This window comes from Salvelinus sp. IW2-2015, linkage group LG1 (assembly GCF_002910315.2).
Source record: "Salvelinus sp. IW2-2015 linkage group LG1, ASM291031v2, whole genome shotgun sequence".
In the NCBI taxonomy this organism is placed as follows: Eukaryota; Metazoa; Chordata; class Actinopteri; order Salmoniformes; family Salmonidae; genus Salvelinus; species Salvelinus sp. IW2-2015.
The window spans coordinates 32,563,352-32,585,379 of NC_036838.1; the positions used below are offsets into that span (position 1 = coordinate 32,563,352).

Below are 22,028 nucleotides of genomic sequence, written 5' to 3' on the forward strand. Positions count from 1 at the left end.
CAAAGCATTCTCAAACAAGTCTAGGCCTATCACCTAAACGGATACTAGGGTCATGTCTTACATGGGTGTTGTAATGATGCACATTGCTTCACTGGCCACCCCACCACTGGGGTGTTCTTTCATGAAGTTCAGCCAGGTCGTACTTGATGCCACAAATAAAATGTTTAACATATTTCAAAGAACTCGACCAAGCAGCATCAGACGTCTGAATAGATGAATTATGCCATAACTGGATTAGAGTTTAATCACAGCCAGATGAAAACATTAGTCATAGAGATATGGAAGCGAGGGTAAAGCGTATATTATGAGCATTGTCTGGCCCGGCCGGACACCCGCGGAGAGTCACGCTGGGTGGAACTCTCTAGGGGCCGCTACACATGCAGCAGCCTACCGAGCGCTGGATCCACGTGCGCCTCGCATGTACACAGAAGATTTTCACTCAATAATAAATTAGCCGAAAAATAAATATTATTCGGGATCGGTGTTCCTTCCACGGGATGGTTAAGCTAACGTAGGCTAATGCGATTAGCATGAGGTTGTAAGTAACAAGAACATTTCCCAGGACATAGACATATCTGATATTGGCAGAAAGCTTAAATTCTTGTTAATCTAACTGGATGGTCCAATTTACAGTAGCTATTACAGTGAAAGAATACCATGCTATTGTTTGAGGAGAGGGCACAATTGTGAACATGAAAAGTTATTAATAAACAAATTAGGCACATTTGGGCAGTCTTGATACAACATTTTGAAAAGAAATACATTGGTTCATTGGATCAGTCTAAAAGTTTGCACATACACTGCTGCCATCTAGTAGCCAACATCTAAATTTGACCTGGGCTGGAATAATACATTATGGCCTTTCTCTTGCAGTTTAAAGATCATGGTACAAAAAAAAGAACAGTTGATTTTTCTTTTACCAGAATTATTGTGTTATATTCTCCTATATTCCTTTCACATTTCCACAAACTTCAAAGTGTTTCCTTTCAAATGGTACCAATAATATGCATATCCTTGCTTCAGGGCCTGAGCTACAGGCAGTTAGATTTGGGTATGTCATTTTAGGCAAAAATGGGGGAAAAAGAGGCGGATCCTTAAACTAGCCTACGGAAATAGGAAAGAAACAAACAAGTATAAGCTCATTGTTTAAAATAAATAATAATAATAATGCATTGAAAATATGGTCACATGACACATGATTTCCATGATCACATGACATGAAAAACAGTTTATCCCAGCAGCAGATCTGTTTACGGAATCAAACAATTATCCATGAGAGATTTATGTTAGGCCTTTTTGTGTATTACCTCTTACATTCATACTGAACAAAAATATAAACACAACATGTAAAGTGTTGTTCCCATGTTTTCTGAGCTGAAATAAAAGATCTCAGAAATTTTCCATATGCACAAAAAGCTTATTTCTCTCAAATTTTGTGCACAAATTTGTTTACATCCCTGTTAGTGATCATTTCTCCTTTGCCAAGATAATCCATCCACCTGACAGGTGTGGTGTATCAAGAAGCTGCTTAAACAGCATGATCATTACACAGGTGCASCTGGTGCTAGGGACAATAAAAGGTGACTCTAAAATGTGCAGTTTTTTCACACAACACAATGCCACAATTTGAATGCTGACTGCAGGAATGTCCACCAGAGACCATGTGTAACCATGACAACCCAGGACCTCCACATCCAGTTTCTTCACCTGCAGGATGGTCTGAGATGAGCCACCTGGACAGCTGATGAAACTGTGGGTTTGCATAACCAAAGAATTTCTGCACAAACTGTCAGAAACCGTGTCAGGGWAACTCATCTGCGTGTTCATCGTCCTCACCAGGGTCTTGACCTGACTGCAGTTTGGCATTGTAACCGACTATAGTGGGCAAATGCTCACCTTCGATGGCCACTGGCCCGCTTCAAAGTAGCCGCCCTTTGCCTTGATGACAGCTTTGCACACTCTTGGCATTCTCTCAACCAGCTTCATGAGGTCACCTGGAATGCATTTCAATTAACAGGTGTGCCTTGTTAAAAGTACATTTGTGGAATTTCTTCCCTTCTTAATGCATTTGAGCCAATCAGTTGTGTTGTGACAAGGTAGGGGTGGTATACAGACGATAGCCCTATTTGGTAAAATACCAAGTCCATATTATAATAAGAACAGCTCAAATAAAAAAAGAGAAACGACAGTCCATCATTACTTTAAGACATGAAGATCAGTCAATCCGGAACATTTCAAGAACTTTGAAAGTTTCTACAAGTGCAGTTGCAAAAACCATCAAGCCCTGTGATGAAACTGGCTCTCACGAAGACTGCCACAGGAAAGGAAGACCCAGAGTTACCTCTGCTGCAGAGGATAAGTTCATTAGAGTTAACTGCACCTCAGATTGCAGCCCAAGTAAATGCTTCACGGAGTTCAAGTAACAGACACATCTCAACAGCAACTGGTCAGAGGAGACTGAGTGAATCAGGCCTTCATGGTCGCATTGCTGCAAAGAAACCACTACTAAAGGCCCAATAAGAAGAAGAGACTTGCTTTAGCCAAGAAACACGAGCAATGGACATTAGACCGGTGGAAATCTGTCCTTTGGTCTGATGAGTCCAAATTTGAGATTTTTGGTTCCAACCGCCGTGTCTTTGTAAGATGCAGAGTAGGTGAACTGATGATCTCCGCATGTGTGGTTCCTACTGTGAAGCATGGAGGAGGTGTGATGGTGTGGGTGTGCTTTGCTGGTGACACTGTCTGTGATTTATTTTTAATTCGAGGCACTCTTAACCAGCATGGCTACCACATCATTCTGCAGCAATACGCCATCCCATCTGGTTTGCACTTAGTCCCACTATAATTTGTTTTTCAACAGGACAATGACCCAAAACACACCTCTAGGCTGTGTAAGGGCTATTTGACCAAGGAGAGTGATGGAGTGCTGCATCAGATGACCTGGCCTCCACAATCACCCGACCTCAACCCAATTGAGATGGTTTGGGATGAGTTGGACCACAGAGTGAAGGAAAAGCAGCCAACAAGTGCTCAGCACATGTGGGAACTCCTTCAAGACTGTTGGAAAAGCATTCCTCATGAAGCTGTTTGAGAATATGCCAAGAGTGTGCAAAGCTATCATCAAAGCAAAGGGTGGCTACTTTGAAGAATCTAAAATATAACATGTATTTTGATTTGTTTAAAACTTTTTTGGTTACTACATGATTCTATTTGTGTTATTTCATAGTTTTTATGTCTTCTCTATTATTCTACAATATAGAAAATAGTTAAAATAAAGAATAACCCTTGAATGAGTAGGTGTCCACATTTTGGACTGGTACTGTATAAGCAAAAATTAGCAGTCAGATTGTGCAGCACTGTGAATAGAATTGTAACCAGTACAATTATCTGCTGACATATTAGTACTGAAATTAGATAATTTTGTGGAGGACAAGAGCCACGAAAGGACAGCGAGGCCCAGATGTATGAAAGAAAAAGAGATTTAGGTCATGGAAAATTGACAACCACTGCTCTATCTGTCTGTACGAGTGTAAAAAAAAAAAAAACACTGCTAGGCAGGACTGTGTCACATTTCATAAACTATCAATTTAAGAACATGATGTTTGGATACGCTCCATCAGTTCATGCCAACAGGCTAACATTGACTACAACATGAATGCACTGACTGTAAGTCGCTATGGATAAGAGCGTCTGCTAAATTACTAAAATGTAAATGTAAAACGTAATGTTCTGTGAAAAGGCCAGCAGGTTGTCCAGGCATGCTAACTCTGAGATTCTGTCAGTCTTAGAGACACAGCACACAGCACACAGCAAACAATGTTAGCTAACTAAGAGGGCGATAACTACTGTAGGAGAAAGCAGAAGCAACTTAAGAGAGAAAGATGAGGGAAAGATAGTGTAGCATTCAAAGGTAGAGGGACAAAGAGAGAGGGTGGAAGAGGGCCATGGTTGTGTCACTGAGACATTAGCAATATCTGTCACTGGTTATCTACAGAGGGTTGAGCAGCTTTGTGACCATCAGTCTGAATAATACATCTACAAAAACCCATAAAGACAAAATACATACACACACCAACACACTAAAATACTCATAAAGACACACACACACTGACACGGTACAAACACAGGTACACAAAAACAGAGACTTAGACACTCAAACAAACACACACACACATACACAGTGACCACCTCCGCTGGCTGAGCACAGTCTGTCTATGCACTCAGCCACGTCACCCACACCAAATGCACACAGATTGTGCTGGCAATGCATCTGGTTTAAACTAAGAGAACTCTCTCAGTTCAGCTGTCTAGCTTGTTTACCAGAAATATTACATTCACCAAGACTTGTTTTCCCCTGGTCATTAAGTTCACATCCAATAATAATTTTCCCATTACACTGGGTCCTTACCAAGGTTATTATAGTAAAAGAAAACTGAAACGAAAACTAATCATGAAAAAACAATTTAGTAAACTGAAATAAAATAATTAACAAACCCGTTTGAGATACTAAAACTATACTGAAAGTATTATCTTTGGCTTCAAAATAAAATAAGAACCATAATAACATTTGTTCAGTTACAGTTTTTTTTCACATAAAAAATTATGGCTTTCAAGCTTTTGGGGTGGGGGTGTTCAAACTACTGAATCTTGTGGGTAAATGCTGCCAGGAGATGGCGCTTTTTCAAATAGGCCTAGTTTGTGCATCGCAATCACAAGCTATCACTAATAACAGGGGGGGGAAATCGTCTAGATAGCGAACTTGATTCTTCTTAAGTGTACAGATATACTATCTTAATTTGATCACTCTGTTGTGGCAGGGTATTTTCTTGCTCAGCAGGAAATGCAAACTTGTATGTAATCAAGTTTTAAAAAGGCTTCTAAAATTTGTAATTTCGACTTTAACAATTCAGACTTGATTTGCACTAACGAAAAATGCATAAACCCTTACAAAGATGTACATCAAATATAATACACATAATAATTCGCATTTTCTGTTGCAGCAGGATTATTGTCCTKCTGTGAGAAACTGGTCAATTTAAGACTAAAATTAAATAGCATTGGATTGATGTAAACATGAGCAAAAGAGTTTTCTTCCACCATATTGTTGTTGCACCAGTCTCTGCTATTCATTTTAAATCCAAGTCATATTAAGATTGAATTTCAAAATAAAATCAAAAAACGAATAAAAATAAAAACTATAATAACCTTAGTCCTTACAAATCAATAATTAGCCCAACCACTTTGTCATTGGCTTCTGCTTTGAGATATTGCCATCAGAAACAGACAAATAGAGTGGTGGAATAATCTACTATAATAGTGACCGTGACACAAAATAGGATACAAGAGGTCAAGGTTGCTCTTAATAAGGGTGGTTTCCCCACAACCCTGACCTATAAGAGTCTCCTTAAAAGTAGCCATTGCAAGGAAATCTTGGTCCCTCAAACATCGTGGAGATCTTTCTGATCGCTGCTCTAGTGGCCGACAGGCTGCAGGCTGACTAGGCTCTGATAGCTCTCTGGTGGACAGATGGTCATCCCAACTCAGTGGCTCTACTGCTACCGTTAGTGCACCCAGCCATTCTGAGTGAAATATACCCGGCATATGCGCCCGCATCATGGGGAGGGTCCTGGCAGAGGGCCCTCTGGACGCACCAGACAGGATGGAGTCCTGCGTTCGTTTGCCTGAGAGCGTCCAACTTCACCATGGTGCTAAAAACTTACTGAGACAAGAGCTCGCCACCTTTGGAATGTAACCATTATAGGTGTTCGTACCCAACTGGGTGATGATGAACTATATAATGGGACCATTCAGAAGCCCAGTTAAGTACAAATAGAACAGCACTGAAGGTGCAGGATCCCCATTAGCCGACGCCATTGGCGAAAGCTTGTGTTCCTGGAGTCCGACACGTAACGAAAAAAGACATTACAGACAAAAGTACCTTACAATTGACATACAATTGAAACACTAACGTAGACATTACAGACATGATAAATTATACACACACGCAGTACAATTCAAAAGTTTGGACAACCCTACTCATTCAAGGGTTTTTCTTTATTTTTCCTATTTTCTACATTGTAGAATAATAGTGAAGACATCAAAACTATGAAATAACACATGGAATCAAGTAGTAACCGGAAAAGTGTGAAACAAATCAAAACATGTGTTATATTTTAGATTCTTCAAAGTAGCCACCCTTTGCCTTGATGACAGCTTTGCACACTCTTGGCATTCTCTCAACCAGCTTCACCTGGAATGCTTTTCCAACATTCTTGAAGGAATTCTCACGTATGCTGAGCACTTGTTGGCTGCTTTTCCTTCACTCTGCGGTCCAACTCATGCCAAACCATTTCAAATGGGTTGAGGTCAGGTGATTGTGGAGGCCAGATCATCTGATGCAGCACTCCATCACTCTCCTTCTTGGTCAAATAGCCCTTACACATCCTGGAGGTGTGTTTTGGGTCATTGTCCTGTTGAAAAACAAATTATAGTTCCACTAAGCACAAATCAGATGGGATGGCATATTGCTGCGGTAGCCATGCCGGTTAAATGTCCCTTGATGTGTCTGTTACTCGAACTCTGCGAAGCATTTATTTGGGCTGCAATCTGATATGCAATGAACAATTTTTTTTTTACCTTTATTTAACTAGGAAGTCACTTAAGAACAAATTCTTATTTACAATGACGACCTAGGAACAGTGGGTTACCTGCCTTGTTCTGGGGCAGAACGACAGATTTTTACCTTATCGGCTTGGGGATTAGATCTAGCAACCTTTCGGTTACTGGCCCAATGCTCTAACCACTAGGCTACCTGCTGCCCCAAACTCAACTCTAATGAATTTATCCTATGCAGCAGATGTCACGCCCTGAACATAGTAAGCTGTTTTTTCTCTGTGTTGGTTGGGGCGTGATGGTGACTTGGGTGGGTTATCTATGGTGGCCTGATATGGTTCCCAATCAGAGGCAGCTGTTTATCGTTGTCTCTGATTGGGGATCATATTTAGGCAGCCATTTCCCTTTTGTGTTTGTGGGATCTTGTCTATGTTTAGTTGCCTGTCTGCACTATTTGTATAGCTTCCCGTTTCGTTTGTTGATTTTGTAATGCGTTTCATTCATTAAAAGAGAACGTACACATACCACACTGCGCCTTGGTCTCACTCATACGACGATCATGACAGCAGAGGTAACTCTGGGTCTTCCTTTCCTGTGGCGGTCCACTTGAGAGCCAGTTTCATCATAGCGCTTGATGGTTTTTGCGACTGCATTTGAAGAAACTTTCAAAGTTCTTGAAATGTTACATATTGACTGACCTTCATGTCTTAAAGTAATGATGAACTGTCGTTTCTCTTTGCTTATTTGAGCTGTTCTTGCCATAATATGGACTTGGTCTTTTACCAAATAGAGCTAGCTTCTGTATACCTCCCTACCTTGTCACAACACAACTGATTAGCTCAAACGCATTAAGRAAAGAAATTCCACAAATTAACTTAACAAGGCACACCTGTTAATTGAAATGCATTCCTGGTGACGCATGATGCAGTTGAGCATGCCAAGAGTGTGCAAAGCTGTCATCAAGGCAAAGGGTGGCTACTTTGAAGAATCTTTAAWAAAAAATCTTTATTTGAAGCCCATAACCATGTGTATGAGGTGTATACTTTTGTTTCAAAGTAGATTTGTTTGAGACTACCAAGAAACTTCCCTGATGCTTTACTATTGGATAATCTGAGAAAGGAAGTCCTTTTTATGAGTAAAAAGGAGGTGGATGAGAAGACTATGAATAACATATTGGGCGTGGTCCTTTCAGATGTCAGTGTTATCAAAATAAAGAGAATAACTTAACGCTAACTGTCAATCAGGCCTATTGATGACATCTACTACCTATAAACTGTTAGGGAAAGGGAATATCTAGTCAGTTGTACAACTGAATGCATTCAACAGAGCAGTTGTTGTGGGAGTTAATTGCCTTGCTCAAGGGCAGAACGGCAGATTTTTCCACCTTGCTGCCTTGGGGATTCCAACAAGCAACTTTACGGTTACTGTCCAAACACTCTAACCGCTGTAACTAATCCATGGAAAATGGAATTAATTAATTAAAAGTTAAAGGAGAAGGACAGGCTACAACGACCAAGAGTCAACAGGTAGGCTGCTACTTAATATTCTGAATGGAGTTATGTGTAACTGTAGGATGAGAAAGCGCATGTACTGTAACCTCAATTAGCCTAGCTAGCTAACGTTAGCTAGTTCAACTATCTTCTCCCGGTTTGATGAAGTCAAGACAGGTACTACATAATCATATTTGATGATAAATAACCTAGCTATGGCAGCTATTAGTCTACTATTGCTCGAGTTGGCTTAGTTGGTTGGTGTCTCTCTAATCTCCCTCCCTGCTCACCCTGTCACTACCTCATAGTACGGCCACTCCCCTGGAGTGGCCGTACTACACTACCTCTATCCCTCCTCTCATACTTTATCAGTTCCCGGTTAAAAGTAGGTATAAAAATGCCTTTTCTTTTGCTTCCCTCACTTGCTTCCCTCACTCTTCGGGTCCGTTCGGAACAGGTCTCTCTATTTAAAAAAATATATATATATATGCATATCGGGTCCAGGTTGGAAAGCGCATGGTCCATTTCGGAAAGGGTTCAACTTTTTGGACCCTGGAATACCTTTAGTTTGAAGTAGTCATCTCAATTGAACAAAAAAGTAATCTGTGACTCTGACATTGGTTGTTGTCCTGTCCAACTACAATGCAGATGCCTGCCAGATATCACAACACTTGGATATGTGTTTAACTATCAGCTAAACCCATCATATGATATTGCAATCTGATGCCGACTGCACAGTCGATGATGTGGCACGCAACCATTGGTTGATGCAATGCAACTTCTAGTGGTGCTTTCAAAACAACTCTGAAACCCCAAAGCCTCCCTATTTCAAATGTTCGTGAATCTTTTACGTAGAGCTTCCTATTGGTCGATTCTGATCCTTTCCAAGTGGGAAACTTGGAGCTCATCTTTCTATAACAAGTTTCCATGTTGGAAATTTGAGTTTCCGAGTTGTCTTGAACGCAGCATAGTGGGGCAGGAACATGACCATTGACTTCAGTGGCAGATGGGTAAAGAATGTGATTATTTGTATGGACTGGACAATTATGCATTGAAAGATTTTCACTAAAAACATCTTGCCGTACCATTATAGCCTAGCCTAGTATATAAAAATATTCCCAAGTCTGGTCATTTCAGGTTTATTTTTTTATATGATGATTAACTTTATTGCTAAAGGCCCAGGGCATGATTTATATCCCTATACTATGAATTGTGTTTCTGTTAATACGGTATAGTATTAATTTAACTAAAAGTCAAATGACTAATTCTGAATACTTAATTTGGAATGCAGGGCTGGTGTATGAGCCTAGCAACAGCAGTTCCCCGCCAATCGCAGCGTGAGAAAGAGCTGGGAGGGGTTTGGTGCACGGTCCTCATTCACCGAGCCATGGAGCTCTGCGCGCGCCCGGGGCGAAGGAGTCACACCCTCTTCTTCAATGTATATAATATACATTGTCTTTGGAGGAAATAAACCACATTTTTAGTCTTACATGAGGAAAAATACTAAGAATTAGCACATCATACAATTCAATACTTTTAAAATACCCACTTATTGCCTCTCTCTGCACTGTGCACTTACTCATTCATAATGTTTATGAACACTTGAACATGTAATTGGCAGATGTATCATTCTACAGAGTGTAATGTACTACTGGATGGCCACCTAAATAAAAAACATGCTGCAAAGTTGTCATGATTTTTTAAGAGGGTATATGGATATTTGGCCCCGCCTTGCATGGCTACAGGAAGCGCCTCCACTTTACCAGAGTGTTTAGAAAAAAGAAGTAAGGCCGAAGTTAAATCGAATGATTTGATCGAAGACATCCGCAACAGTTTCTGCCAGTTTGGTGTAAAATCTGTGTGACCTACCTCGAATGTGGTTTGATAAGAAGAACCAAGTGAAAAACATGATTTCGTTCATGCACTAAATGTAGCAGTATAGCCTGCTAACGTTAAATAAAACGTGAAGACACGTGGTAAGTAGCCTATTACATACAATTTAGTTAAAATTATGTTCACATCTTGTAAAATACTTCTTAAACAAATGTCGCTTGTTGCAATGTATTCCTGCTAGTTTGGGGCACTGTTTACATAAAGTCATAATCACCCAAGTTCTACACAACTTGTTGCATGAATTTGCTATTGCCGCTAAAAACATGCTTTGCTATGCCAAAAATAAATATAGAACCATGTTTTAACATATACGACTTTTTGCCACGTCAGATGTTAAACTGCGTTTGAAAAGTGTTGTGGCCTGTTCTCTGTGTTGTCTGAGAATAGAACTATGGAGGAACACCACGTGTCGAGGGGGTGCTTTCGTTTTCATGCTTTATGCCACGAGCTCTGTCCAATATTTTGATAGCATTAGCTAATTTTGCTTGCTTAGAAGTTTATTTGATGAGAAAATACTAGGACAACTACATATAATTAAATTGTTTATTGGAGGTATGTAGATTAAACAATGAAAGTTGTCCTACCTTTTTTTCTTGGGTAGAATTATAGGACCACATCAGTAAATAAATCAGAACAAATTTCAGATGGTCTTTGATGTAGCATTGCATATGCCCCATCATGGCCTATTGATAGTGTACACCAGTGAACCATGAGACTGACCACCTTTAAATAAAATCAAATTTTATTGGTCACATACACATTGTTAGCAGATGTTATTGAGAGTGTAGCGAAATGCTTGTGCTTCTAGTGGAACAATATCAACAAGTAATCTAACAAGTCAACAACAAATACCTAATACACCCAAATCTAAGTAAAGGAATGGAATAATAATAAATATATGGATGAGCAATGTCAGAGCAGCATAGGCGATGATGCAATAGATAGTATAGAATACAGTATATACATATGAGATGAGTAATGGAAGATATGTAAACATTATTAAAGTGACTAGTGTTCCATTTATTAAAGTGGCCAATGATTTCAAGTCTGTATGTAGGCAGCAGCCTCTGTGCTAATGATGGCTGTTTAACAGTCTGATGGCCTTGAGCTAGCTGTTTTCAGTCTCTCGGTCCCAGCTTTGATGCACTTGTACTGACCTCACCTTCTGGATGGTAGCGGGGTGAACAGGCAGTGGCTCGGGCGATTGTTGTCCTTGATGATCTTTTTGGCCTTCCTGTGACATCGGGTGCTGTAGGTGTCCAGGGGGGCAGGTAGTTTGTCCCCGGTGATGCGTTGTGCAGACCGCACCACCATCTGGAGAGCCCTGCGGTTGTGGGTGTTGCAGTTGCCGTACCAGGCGGTGATACAGCCCGACAGGATGCTCTCAATTGTGCMTCTGTAAAAGTTTGTGAGGGTTTTAGGTGACAAGCCAAATTTCTTCAGCCTCCTGGGGTTGAAGAGGCACTGTTACGCCATCTTCACCACACTGTCTGTGTGGGTGGACCATTTCAGTTTGTCAGTGATATGTACGCCGAGGAACTTAACTTTCCACCTTCTCCACTGCTGTCCCGTCGATGAGGATAGGGGGGTGCTCCCTCTGCTGTTTCTTGAAGTCCATGATCATCTCCTTTGTTTTGTTGATGTCGAGTGRGAGGTTATTTTCCTGACACCGCATTCCGAGAGCCCTCACCTCCTCCCTGTAGGCTGTCTCGTCGTTGTTGGTAATCAAGCCTACTACTGTTGTTGTCTGCGAACTTGATGATTGAGTTGGAGGCGTGCATGGCCACACAGTCATGTGTGAACAGTGAGCACAGGAGGGGGCTAAGCACGCACCTATTGTGTACTTGCTGGCTCTAGGAGGAGCTAAGGATGGCAATTTGGTAAAAGCATTTATGGCTTGTTTCCAGGACCCAGATTAAGACTAATCCTGGATTCAAGCCTAGTCTTCCTTACTCATTCTCAGTGGAGAATCTGTATTAAATTAGCCTTTTAGTCCAGGATTGGGCTTAATCTCTGTCTGAGAAACCAACCTCCGTTTTGCTCCATTCAGTGGAACTACCACTGTTTGTACCCTTAGATAACATAATTTATATGGCATACACCCTGTCAATATAACATTGGCCACATTATTACCCATATATCATTAGTTATAAGGAGACTTAGGCTACTCTTCCTGCATTTAGCCTACTTCCTTCCTTGTTTACATACTTTGTACAGTATGCAGACTGATCACAACTTCATTTCTGCATGGAATACAAAGCGCCATGGTGCTGGCATCATTCTGTCTCATGTCTAATGTCTCCGAGTCATCCTCTCCGATTTATGTCTGCAGGGAGCCTGTGCTGTGTGGTTGACCACTGGAATGTCTTGTTGACTGAAATCTTGTCTCATTGAATATCAGGTCAGATTCCAACCCCATTCAGTCACACACACACACACACACGCACTTTCCGACAGCCTCTTCCGCTCTGGAATGCAGAGGTGACCCCAGCTAATGAGGTCTAGTGCACAAGAAGGTGAAAGATTGTAGGAGGTGGCTGGATCTAAGACAGGTGGACCTCCATTTTGGAGAGCACGGTGACAGAGAGGGGATTGGAGGGGACAGTGTCTTACTGTAGAAGGAAAATGTAGTCATATGTACCTATTTTTCTGTCTGCCTGCCTGTCTGTCAACCAGACCATGGCCCAGGGCAGTGGGGTCCAGTACGAGCCAGTGGCAGAGATTGGAGGGGGTGCGTACGGAACGGTGTACAAGGCTCGGGACCTGGAGAGTGGCCAGTTTGTTGCCCTGAAGAGTGTTCGCGTCCAGACGGACCAAGATGGCCTCCCTATCTCCACGGTCCGAGAAGTGGCCCTGCTGAAGAGACTGGAGCAGTTTGATCATCCCAACGTGGTCAAGTAAGAACATGTTTATTAATTTTTTTGCACTCTTTTTATAAACAATACAAACGACAACATCATACAAACATCAACTACGTCATGCCTACACAGACCCACTAGCACACACACCCATCTCCAGCGCCCGCATCACTTTCCGCCACATGGCCTGAAACTGCACCATTTTGTTTCTCTCCGTAGCCCACACATTTTCAGTATTTAAATAATAAATCATTCGATTTTTCCATTGTGTTAATGATGGCAGATTGATTGATTTCCAAGTTTTTAGTATATGTTTTTTCAAGATGAGTGATGAGAAGAGAATCGTCCAACCCATCGGGTATCTCACTACACCCCCATATGCCATGTCTTGAAATATGCAGACAGACGGATTAAAAGTAAGTTTACATTGTAATACTGCTGACAACAAACTTTCTAGCTCCGCCCACAGCTTCCGGACTTTATAGCATTCCCAGAAAGCATGGATTATTGAGTCATTATTAGTTTTACACTTAAGACATGACTCTGCCGTTGTTGTAGAATTTGTTAATTTTGTCTCTTGTATAATAAATTCTATACATTAGTTTATACTGAATTAAGCGCACATTTTCGTTAACTGTGATTGTTAGTTATGCTCCAACTTTCCCTCCATCTTGTGCCAACATCAGTTCTTAAGTCTTGGTTCCAATAGTAAATTTGTTTTCTAAGAGATTGTCAGTTGGATATGCTCTCTGCAAGGGAAGATATACAAAACATATCATATGAACATCCTTTTCCTGACTCAAATAAGATTCCCTCAAGGTTGCTCTGATGTCCAAAAGGAGAAAAAATGGTGATATGTAACTTTTTTGTTAAAGTAGCATGTATTTGAAATTATCTACATTGGTCAGTCCAAAATTACTTTTTAATTCTGTCATGGAAATAAATCTATTTCCTGTTACCAAGTCATTTACAGTTTCTATGACTTTAGTTTTCCATGTGGACAGTTTATCTGTGAATTCTGAAAAGCTATCCAAGGATTGTTCCATAAGGTTGTGGTTTTAGGAAGTGATATGTTTATATTCTTCCTTATTGTTATAGTAGTGTTCTTAACTATGAAGTTGTTAATGTTCTTAGCTATATCTTTTGAAAATAGACACGTAAAAAGATTCTGGGGATGAGTGTGCACATCTTCAATATGTCCCCATTGTTCCTCTTTAGTGCATTTTAACTATATGTCGCAAGTAAACAGGTTGGGTTGTCTGTTCATACAATTCCAAGTATAGAAGGTTAAAGCCACCCTCAGACTTAAGAAGATGTAAAACTTTCCTTTTTATTCTATGAATTTTATTTGCCCGTATAAAGTCTTATGTCTTACCAAGTGTACTTTTTTTTTTAAAGAATGTCTTCAGTGGGTAGTTGCTATTGCTGAAAATGTAAACAAAAACTTTGCAATCATGCCATTCTAAAGAGGTTTGAAGAACACATTTAATCATTGCACCTTTATTTATAGTGATAGTTCGTAGATTGTCAGATGTTCTCCAGCCAGGAAAGAGGTCTAGTTTTGAGATTAGTTCACGTCCCACGCCATCTTTTGTGTAGATCTAGGATTAACTGGCAAAACCGCACAGTCTCACTGTCAACCATAAAATTGTAGTGGTAAAAAGGGAACGAATGGAATAACGTAAGCTACACACGCATACACGTTCATTGTTTCTACTTCACACATAATAGCACCTTTTGAAATGCGTAAACATGCACAAACACGAACAAACACAGTCAAATGCTTTCATTGACACATTGTGTTGTTTTTGTTGCGACTTGTAGCCTGTGACTTTAGTTTTGACCTGATCAGCTGTATCTTGTGAAACCCTACGCCCACATAGCATAAGAACTTTGGAATGCCTAAAAACTGACTGGTATGTCTATGATAAGCAGGTTCTATAAAGGTTATTAGCTAGTGACTGGCTCACCATGGCATGCCTCGCCTCTCATTCAAATGATGGTGATTGACCATGAGCTTGTCTGTTTGACTGTGTATTAAGAGATCCCACACATCAGTGTTTCCCCTATATTACTTTTTCAGTGTTGTTGTGGACGAGCACTAATTTAAAAGTTGGGGATGTGCAAGATTCATCAACTCAAACTGTCCTTGGAAGTGGAGCACCCTCACTGGATTGTGTGGAACGAGCACATCTGTCAGATAAGAGGGGGCAAGGCCATGCAGTTCTTTAAATGTTAAGAGTAAGATCTTAAAATCAAACCAATACTTTCCGGGCAGCCAGTGTAGGGCTGATAAAACTGGAATGATGTGCTCGTGCCTTCTAGTGTTGGTTAAAATGCGAGCTGCAGTGTTCTGTGCAAGTTGTAGGCTTTTAATAGTGTAGTCTGAGCAACGGGAGATTAAACAAATTCATGGACCAATTTCTTTGCATCTGTTTGAGAGATGAAATGTTCCTGATATGGAAGGATGCTGTTTTGGATATGCTTTTAAGGTAGTGGTCAGAAGTGAGGCCGGGGTCAAAGGTGACACTAAGATTTTTAACAACCATGTTTAGTGTAATGAGGCAACCATCAATGTTGAGGGTGAGGTCTGACACTGAGTTTATTGTGGCCAAGTGCCATAATTTCAGTCTTGCAAGTTTAAAAGCAAGAAGTTGGATGTTTTATAATTAGAAACTTTATTGTCCACGTAATGTGGAAATTTGTGTTTGGCTTCACCACATAAAAACAGACATTAAATGCCATCATGAGCACATCCATTCTCGAGATCATTAAATATAATGTACAAAAACGCTACAGTGCCAGTGCACTATAACTGTATTTAACGTCTGTGATGCACACCTCAAGGCGGGCTGACTTTAAAGTATCGTCTGGTTTAAAATATAAATACAATTGTGTGTCATCAGCATAGCAATGAAAGTGCATGTCATTACCAAGGGGTAGTATGTATAAAGAGAAAAAAAGAGGTCCAAGCACAGAACCTTGAGGAATTCTAAATTCAACCATAGAACGTTCAGATTATCACACACACTCTGTGTACACTGGGCTCATGGACGTGTCTGTGTGTGATGTTTGACTGTATGTGTACGCTAGGCTCATTGTGTGTGTGTGTGTGTGTTTGTACATCAGGCTCATGGACGTGTGTGCCACCCTGAGGACAGATCAGGAGACTAAAGTCACCCTGGTATTTGAACACGTGGACCAGGACCTGAAGACCTACCTAGAGAAGGCCCCCGCCCCAGGACTGCCCCCCAGCCACATCAGAGTAAGAAGCCCCCTCAGGTCCCTGTAAACTATGTTAAATAAACATAGTTGGTCCCTGTAAACCATGTTAAAAGGAAGGTACATCCAAAACAAACTTTTAAATGATCTTACCTTGGCTGTTGTCACTTGACTGGCCCCTGCCCTTCAGTGTTTGGCAGGTCTACAGGTCGCCCTCTATCTGGCTGGATATGTTGGACCATTGTGTGGACCGAGCCTGGTACACATGTTAAATGTGTCCCCCTGTGTGTTAGGACCTGATGCGTCAATTGCTGTGTGGCCTGTCATTCCTACACTCGAACCGTGTGGTGCACCGGGACCTGAAGCCAGAGAACATCCTGGTCACCAGCCGTGGTCAGGTTAAGCTGGCCGACTTTGGACTGGCCAGGATCTACAGTTGCCACATGGCCCTTACCCCTGTGGTAGGAACACAGACATACACACTGGTTGAGAATGGAAAGGGTCTCTATGTGTATTCACCATAATGCTTACTTATGCTTTACAGTTGGCATAAATATTCATACCTCTCTCCTACTCTCAACTGCCCCTCCATTGACGTCTCTCTCCTCCATGTCTGCCCTAGGTGGTGACTCTGTGGTACAGGCCTCCTGAGGTCCTGCTCCAGTCCACCTACGCCACGCCGGTGGACATCTGGAGCACGGGCTGCATCTTTGCTGAGATGTTCCGACGCAAGTGAGTGGCCAGGGCCAGAGAAGGCTTATTTGACATACTGGGACATTTATTTTTAAATTTTCTCTTTGTGTAATATAAATTATGTGTATGTATGTTAATCTGATATTCTAAAAGATGCCCACTGGATTAATAGATTATATCCCACCCAGCAAGTTACCACATTGGAAACTAAGCAAGAAAAACCTCTCATTTCTATGATTATGGTCCCACCAGGTGGTCAAATCGAAGTATAGCAGTCTACTGCTGGGGCACTCCAATTAACTAGGACTCAGGGATTCTTATCATTATGGCTCCACGCTAACGGCCAGGCCACACCAGTGTACACAGGGGAGGGTCAGCCCTGGCCCTGTAATCTCCCACAGACATGGCCGTAGGTCAGCACAGTAAAATAAGACTATATGGGGGCAGAGAGACAGACAGTACTGCTTGTCACAGTAAGGGAAGTTGGCCAACAGCACATTAACCCAAATCCAAACTTTCTCATGTAGACCGTTGTTCTCTGGAGACTCTGAAATGGACCAACTGGGAAAGATATTCAAGTGAGTATGGGCAGAAATGTCCACCTGTGTATCCCAAATGGCACCCTATTCCCTATATAGTGTACTACTTTTGACCAGGGCCTATAGGGTGCATTTCGGGACTCAGTCCTTGCCACTTTGGATCAGTCTAACTTCTGTTAATTCTTTCTGAAACACTTGTCTGACTGGTTGGCTTGTTCCTTCCTGTCTGCCATTCCACAGTGTGATTGGCCTGCCACCCATGGAGGAGTGGCCTGCTGATGTCACCCTCTCACGACACAACTTCAGTCCTATCAGCCCCCGCCCAATCACAGACTACGTTCCTGAGATCAATGAGCAGGGGGCAGAGCTGCTTTTGGTGAAACTTTTGGTTTTCTAACCAGCTGTGGGGTGTATTCTGTTTGGTCAAAAAAATTCTTTTTGGGAGTGTTGAAATGCTAAATGGTAAAATTGTATATGTGAATCCTGGCTAAAAGTGTATTTATTTACCCAGACCAACAGCTGTAAAAGCTATGATAAAGATAGGACAAACCCTACTTTTAATTGCTACTTGAGTCACATTTGTAAACCTAGCCGTTCTGTTTGTTCCCACAGAAAATGCTAACCTTTGACCCTCTAAGAAGAATCTCTGCCCTAAACGCTCAAGAACATCCTTACTTCCAGGAGGATGAGGAGGAAGTGACAAATGGTTGAAATGCAGTGAATGACGTCGAAGGATGGGACCGTGAGGAATGGTAACCCTGACTCCATTTTGGTGTATATTGTCATTCAGTGCATTTCAGGCCAGATCCCTGTTGTGGTTCCTTTAAAAAAAATGTTACTACAGAAGCCAGTTGCACCCCTTGAGAATGTAAAGGAGTAGAGAAGTGGAGTTCAAGGACCAATACGGATATGAACCTGAAGAAGGATTGACTCCCCTCGCATTCCTCAAATGAATTCCCCAGCCTGGTCTCATAGACTAGACGTAACATAATAAACTTAAACGAGACACTCAAATTAGTATGATATATTACGTTTGGTATGGTTACATAAGACCGGTGGTTATTTAAAATCTCGTCACTGACAACTTTTGAGCTAATTAGCAACTTTTCAACTCCTTTGCATGTTAGCTAATCTTTCCACCTACCATTCTCCAACTCCTAAACTTAACCCTAACCCCTAGCCGAGCTAACATTRGCCACCTAGATAGAATTCCTAACATATCATACATTTAGCCAATTCCTAACATTTCATTTAAAGTCCACAAATTAATTCATACCATACGAAACGTGACTCATCATATTAAATGGGGTGTCTCAGTTTTACGTACAGAATAATACGAAATGCTCTGAGACCAGGTTGCGCACACACACACACACACACACACACACAACATGGAATAACTGTCCTCCTGTGTGGTTATTTTAATATTATAGTTTAAAGATCCAATGCATACATTTTTATTACAATATCAAATATTTTCTGTTTAACAATTGAAGTACGTTGCTGTGATATTTTTCTACCAAAATAGCTTCTTAGCAAAGAGCAATTTTTTTTAAGCGAGATTTTGGCTAGGACTGTCAGTAGTGTGAGTGGGGATGGGAAAACTGAAAAGTAGCTGTTATTGGCAGAGAGATTTGGAACATTTTCTTATTGGTCTATTAACTAATTTACCACCTGGTGATGTTACCAAGTAGGCCAAAATTCCATTCCACCAAAAAAGGCTGACATTTCAGGCTCTTACTTTCACAGCTCTTTCACTAAAAGGGCATTATTATTTTCACACTTTCACAGTATTATTCCAACCTCTGTGTGGATATATATATATATATATATATATATATATATATATATATATACACACACACACACAGTGGCAAGAAAAAGTATGTCGAACCCTTTGGAAATACCTGGACTTCTGCATAAATTGGTCTTAAAATTTGATCTGATCTTCATGTAGGTCACAACAATAGACAAACAGTCTGCTTAAACTAATAACACACAATTATACGTTTATGTCTTTATTGAACATACCGTGTAAACATTCACAGTGTAGGGTGGAAAAAGTATGTGAACCCTTGGATTTAATAACTGGTTGACCCTCCTTTGGCAGCAATAACCTCAACCAAACGTTTTCTGTAGTTGCGGATCAGACCTGCACAACGGTCAGGAAGAATTTTGGACCATTCCTCTTTACAAAACTGTTTCAGTTCAGCAATATTCTTGGGATGTCTCAATCAGGTTGAGGTCAGGACTATTTTCTTCTGTTGAAGCAATTCTGTTGTTGATTTACTTCTGTTTTGGGTCGTTATCCTGTTGCATCACCCAACTTCTGTTGAGCTTCAATTGGTGGACAGATAGCCTAACGTTATTCCAGCAAAATGTCTTGATAAACTTGGGAATTCATTTTTCCATCGACGATAGCAAGCTGTCCAGGCCCTGAGGAAGCAAAGCAGCCCCAAACCATGATGCTCCCTGCACCATACTTTACAGTTGGGATAAGGTTTTGATGTTGGTGTGCTGTGTCTTTTTCTCTACACAGTGTTGTGTGTTCCTTCCAAACAACTCAACTGTAGTTTAATCTGTCCACAGAATATTTTGCCATAAGCGCTGTGGAACATCCAGGTGCACTTTTGCAAAATTCAGACGTGCAGCAATGTTGTTTTTTTGGACAGCAGTGGCTTCTTCCGTGGTGTCCTCCCATGAACACCATTCTTGTTTAGTTTAGTGTTTTATGTATCGTAGACTTGTCAGATGTTAGCATGTTCCAGAGATTTCTGTAAGTCTTTAGCTGACACTAAGATTCTTCTTAACCTCATTGAGCATTATGCGCTGTGCTCTTGCAGTCATCTTTGCAGGATGTCCACTCTTAGGGAGAGTAGCAACAGTGCTGAACTTTCTCCATTTATAGACAATTTGTCTTACCGTGGACTGATGAACATCAAGGCTTTTAGAGATACTTTTGTAACCCTCCAGCTTTATCGAAGTCAACCATTCTTAATCTTAGGTCTTCTGAGATCTCTTTTGTTTGAGGCATGGTTCACATTAGGCAATGCTTCTTGTGAATAGCAAACTCAAATTTTGTGAGTGTTTTTATAGTGCAAGACAGCTCTAACCAACATCTCCAATCTCGTCTCATTGATTGGACTCCAGGTTAGTGGACTCCAATTAGCTTTTGGAGAAGTCATTAGCCTAGGGGTTCACATACTTTTTCCAACCTACACTGAATGTTTACATTATGTATTCAATATAGACAAGAAAAATACAATAATTTGTGTTATTAATTTAAGCACACTATTTTTCTCTGTTGTGACTTAGATGAAGATCAGATCAAATTTGATGACCAATTTATATAGAAAGCCTGGTAATTCCAAAGGGTTCACACACTTTTTCTTGCCAGTGTGTGTGTGTGTATATACACAACACTGGAAAATCACTGACTGTACTGGGCCTTAAAAAAATWAAAAGTGCACATGGAAGGACACACTAGCTAAGTGGCATTTGTTGAACATGTTTACGGGCCAAATAATGTGTTGTTCTGTACTAAGTATCCCTCCCTTTCATTCCAAGAACACCTTGCAATGTTTAAGTGCTGCAAAGACTAATAAAGCTGCTCCAATCATCAACTTAAACAGCAGTTTCTAATCGTACCTTTTGTATACCAGAAATGCCTTAGATGTTATTGGGAAACGCATATTCTATCCCTCGTTTTCAGTTTCTTGGATCATTCAAAGTGTGTTTTAAGAAATCTCATTCTTGTACGCTAATTTGTTTTTGTTTCTTTTATCTGAAATGACTACAGGTTCACATCAACTTGGAGAAGTGAGGAATGAAAGGACTGTAGAGTACAAGCCAAGCTCTTGAATCATGACATTTTAATAGGAAAGTTGTAGCGGAGAAGGAAACATTAAGGTTCAACAAGTAATCAAGTCCACAGTGAGTTGAAAGGCAGGTACAACAGTAGAAGGAACAAGTGTGAGAGATAAGGACAGTCCTAAATGACATCCTATTCTGTGTATAGTGCACTACTTTTGACCAAGGTCCATAGAGCTCTGGGCCCGGTTTCACAATAGCAATGGAACTGATCCACTGTTTACATCCTCACATATTACACATATGTGATCTTCAGATCTTGCCCCGCTAATGAACGGACAAGTTTGGTGTTTGTAACGCAAGATGGAGGAGAGATAGTAAAATATTACCTTTTCATTCAATATTGTTTCAGGTGATAACATGTTTTACATTTTTTTCTCAACTTCTTTCTTTACCTTTTATAGCATGTCAAGCTAGCTTGCACTGCAGAGCAGCTAGCTTGCTAGATAGGCTAAGTTTTAGATACCACTGTAGCTAGCGACCTCCACCTAATGATTATCCTAAAAAAATAAACGTCATTACCATCAAACTTAAACGGGAGGCAACAGTCATATTAACTCAGCAAAAAAAGATACACCTTTTTCAGGACCCTGTCTTTAAAAGATAATTCATAAAAATCCCCAAACTTCAAAGATCTTCATTGTAAAGGGTTTAAACACTGTTTTCCATGCTTGTTCAATGAACCATAAACAATTAATGAACATGCACCTGTGGAACAGTCATTAAGACACTAACAGCTTACAGACGGTAGGCAAATAAGGTCACAGTTATGAAAACTTAGGAACTAAAGAGGCCTTTCTACTGACTGAAAAACACCAAAAGAAATATGCCCAGGATTCCTGCTCATCTGC

At 40.7% G+C, this 22,028-nt stretch overlaps 1 protein-coding gene across 3 annotated transcripts; it reads left to right on the forward strand.

The window, feature by feature from the left end:
• Window positions 1-9,894: 9,894 nt before the first annotated feature.
• Window positions 9,895-21,682, forward strand: LOC111965632 (cyclin-dependent kinase 4). 3 transcript variants are annotated; one of them, XM_023989814.2, is made up of 10 exons: window positions 9,895-10,078; window positions 12,328-12,396; window positions 12,672-12,892; window positions 15,983-16,118; window positions 16,369-16,536; window positions 16,698-16,807; window positions 17,296-17,346; window positions 17,548-17,683; window positions 17,920-18,059; window positions 21,107-21,682. In XM_023989814.2, exons 3-9 carry the CDS (start codon window positions 12,675-12,677, stop codon window positions 18,016-18,018), a joined length of 918 nt encoding a protein of 305 aa, XP_023845582.1. In that variant the 5' UTR covers window positions 9,895-10,078; window positions 12,328-12,396; window positions 12,672-12,674; the 3' UTR covers window positions 18,019-18,059; window positions 21,107-21,682. The 3 variants fall into 3 exon arrangements, with proteins under 3 accessions (XP_023845582.1, XP_023845564.1, XP_023845573.1); XM_023989796.2 differs by lacking the exon at window positions 21,107-21,682 and having other exon boundaries at window positions 17,920-18,396; XM_023989805.2 differs by lacking the exons at window positions 12,328-12,396; window positions 21,107-21,682 and having other exon boundaries at window positions 9,987-10,078; window positions 17,920-18,396.
• Window positions 21,683-22,028: the final 346 nt, after the last annotated feature.

Excerpts from the sequence above, each read along its gene's own strand:
- LOC111965632 (XM_023989814.2), top strand. The coding sequence starts at position 12,675 with ATGGCCCAGGGCAGTGGGGTCCAGTACGAGCCAGTGGCAGAGATTGGA. Across the intron at positions 16,119-16,368 it reads TGCCCCCCAGCCACATCAGA|GACCTGATGCGTCAATTGCT; the intron begins GTAAGAAGCCCC and ends CCTGTGTGTTAG. Across the intron at positions 16,808-17,295 it reads GCTGAGATGTTCCGACGCAA|ACCGTTGTTCTCTGGAGACT; the intron begins GTGAGTGGCCAG and ends TTTCTCATGTAG.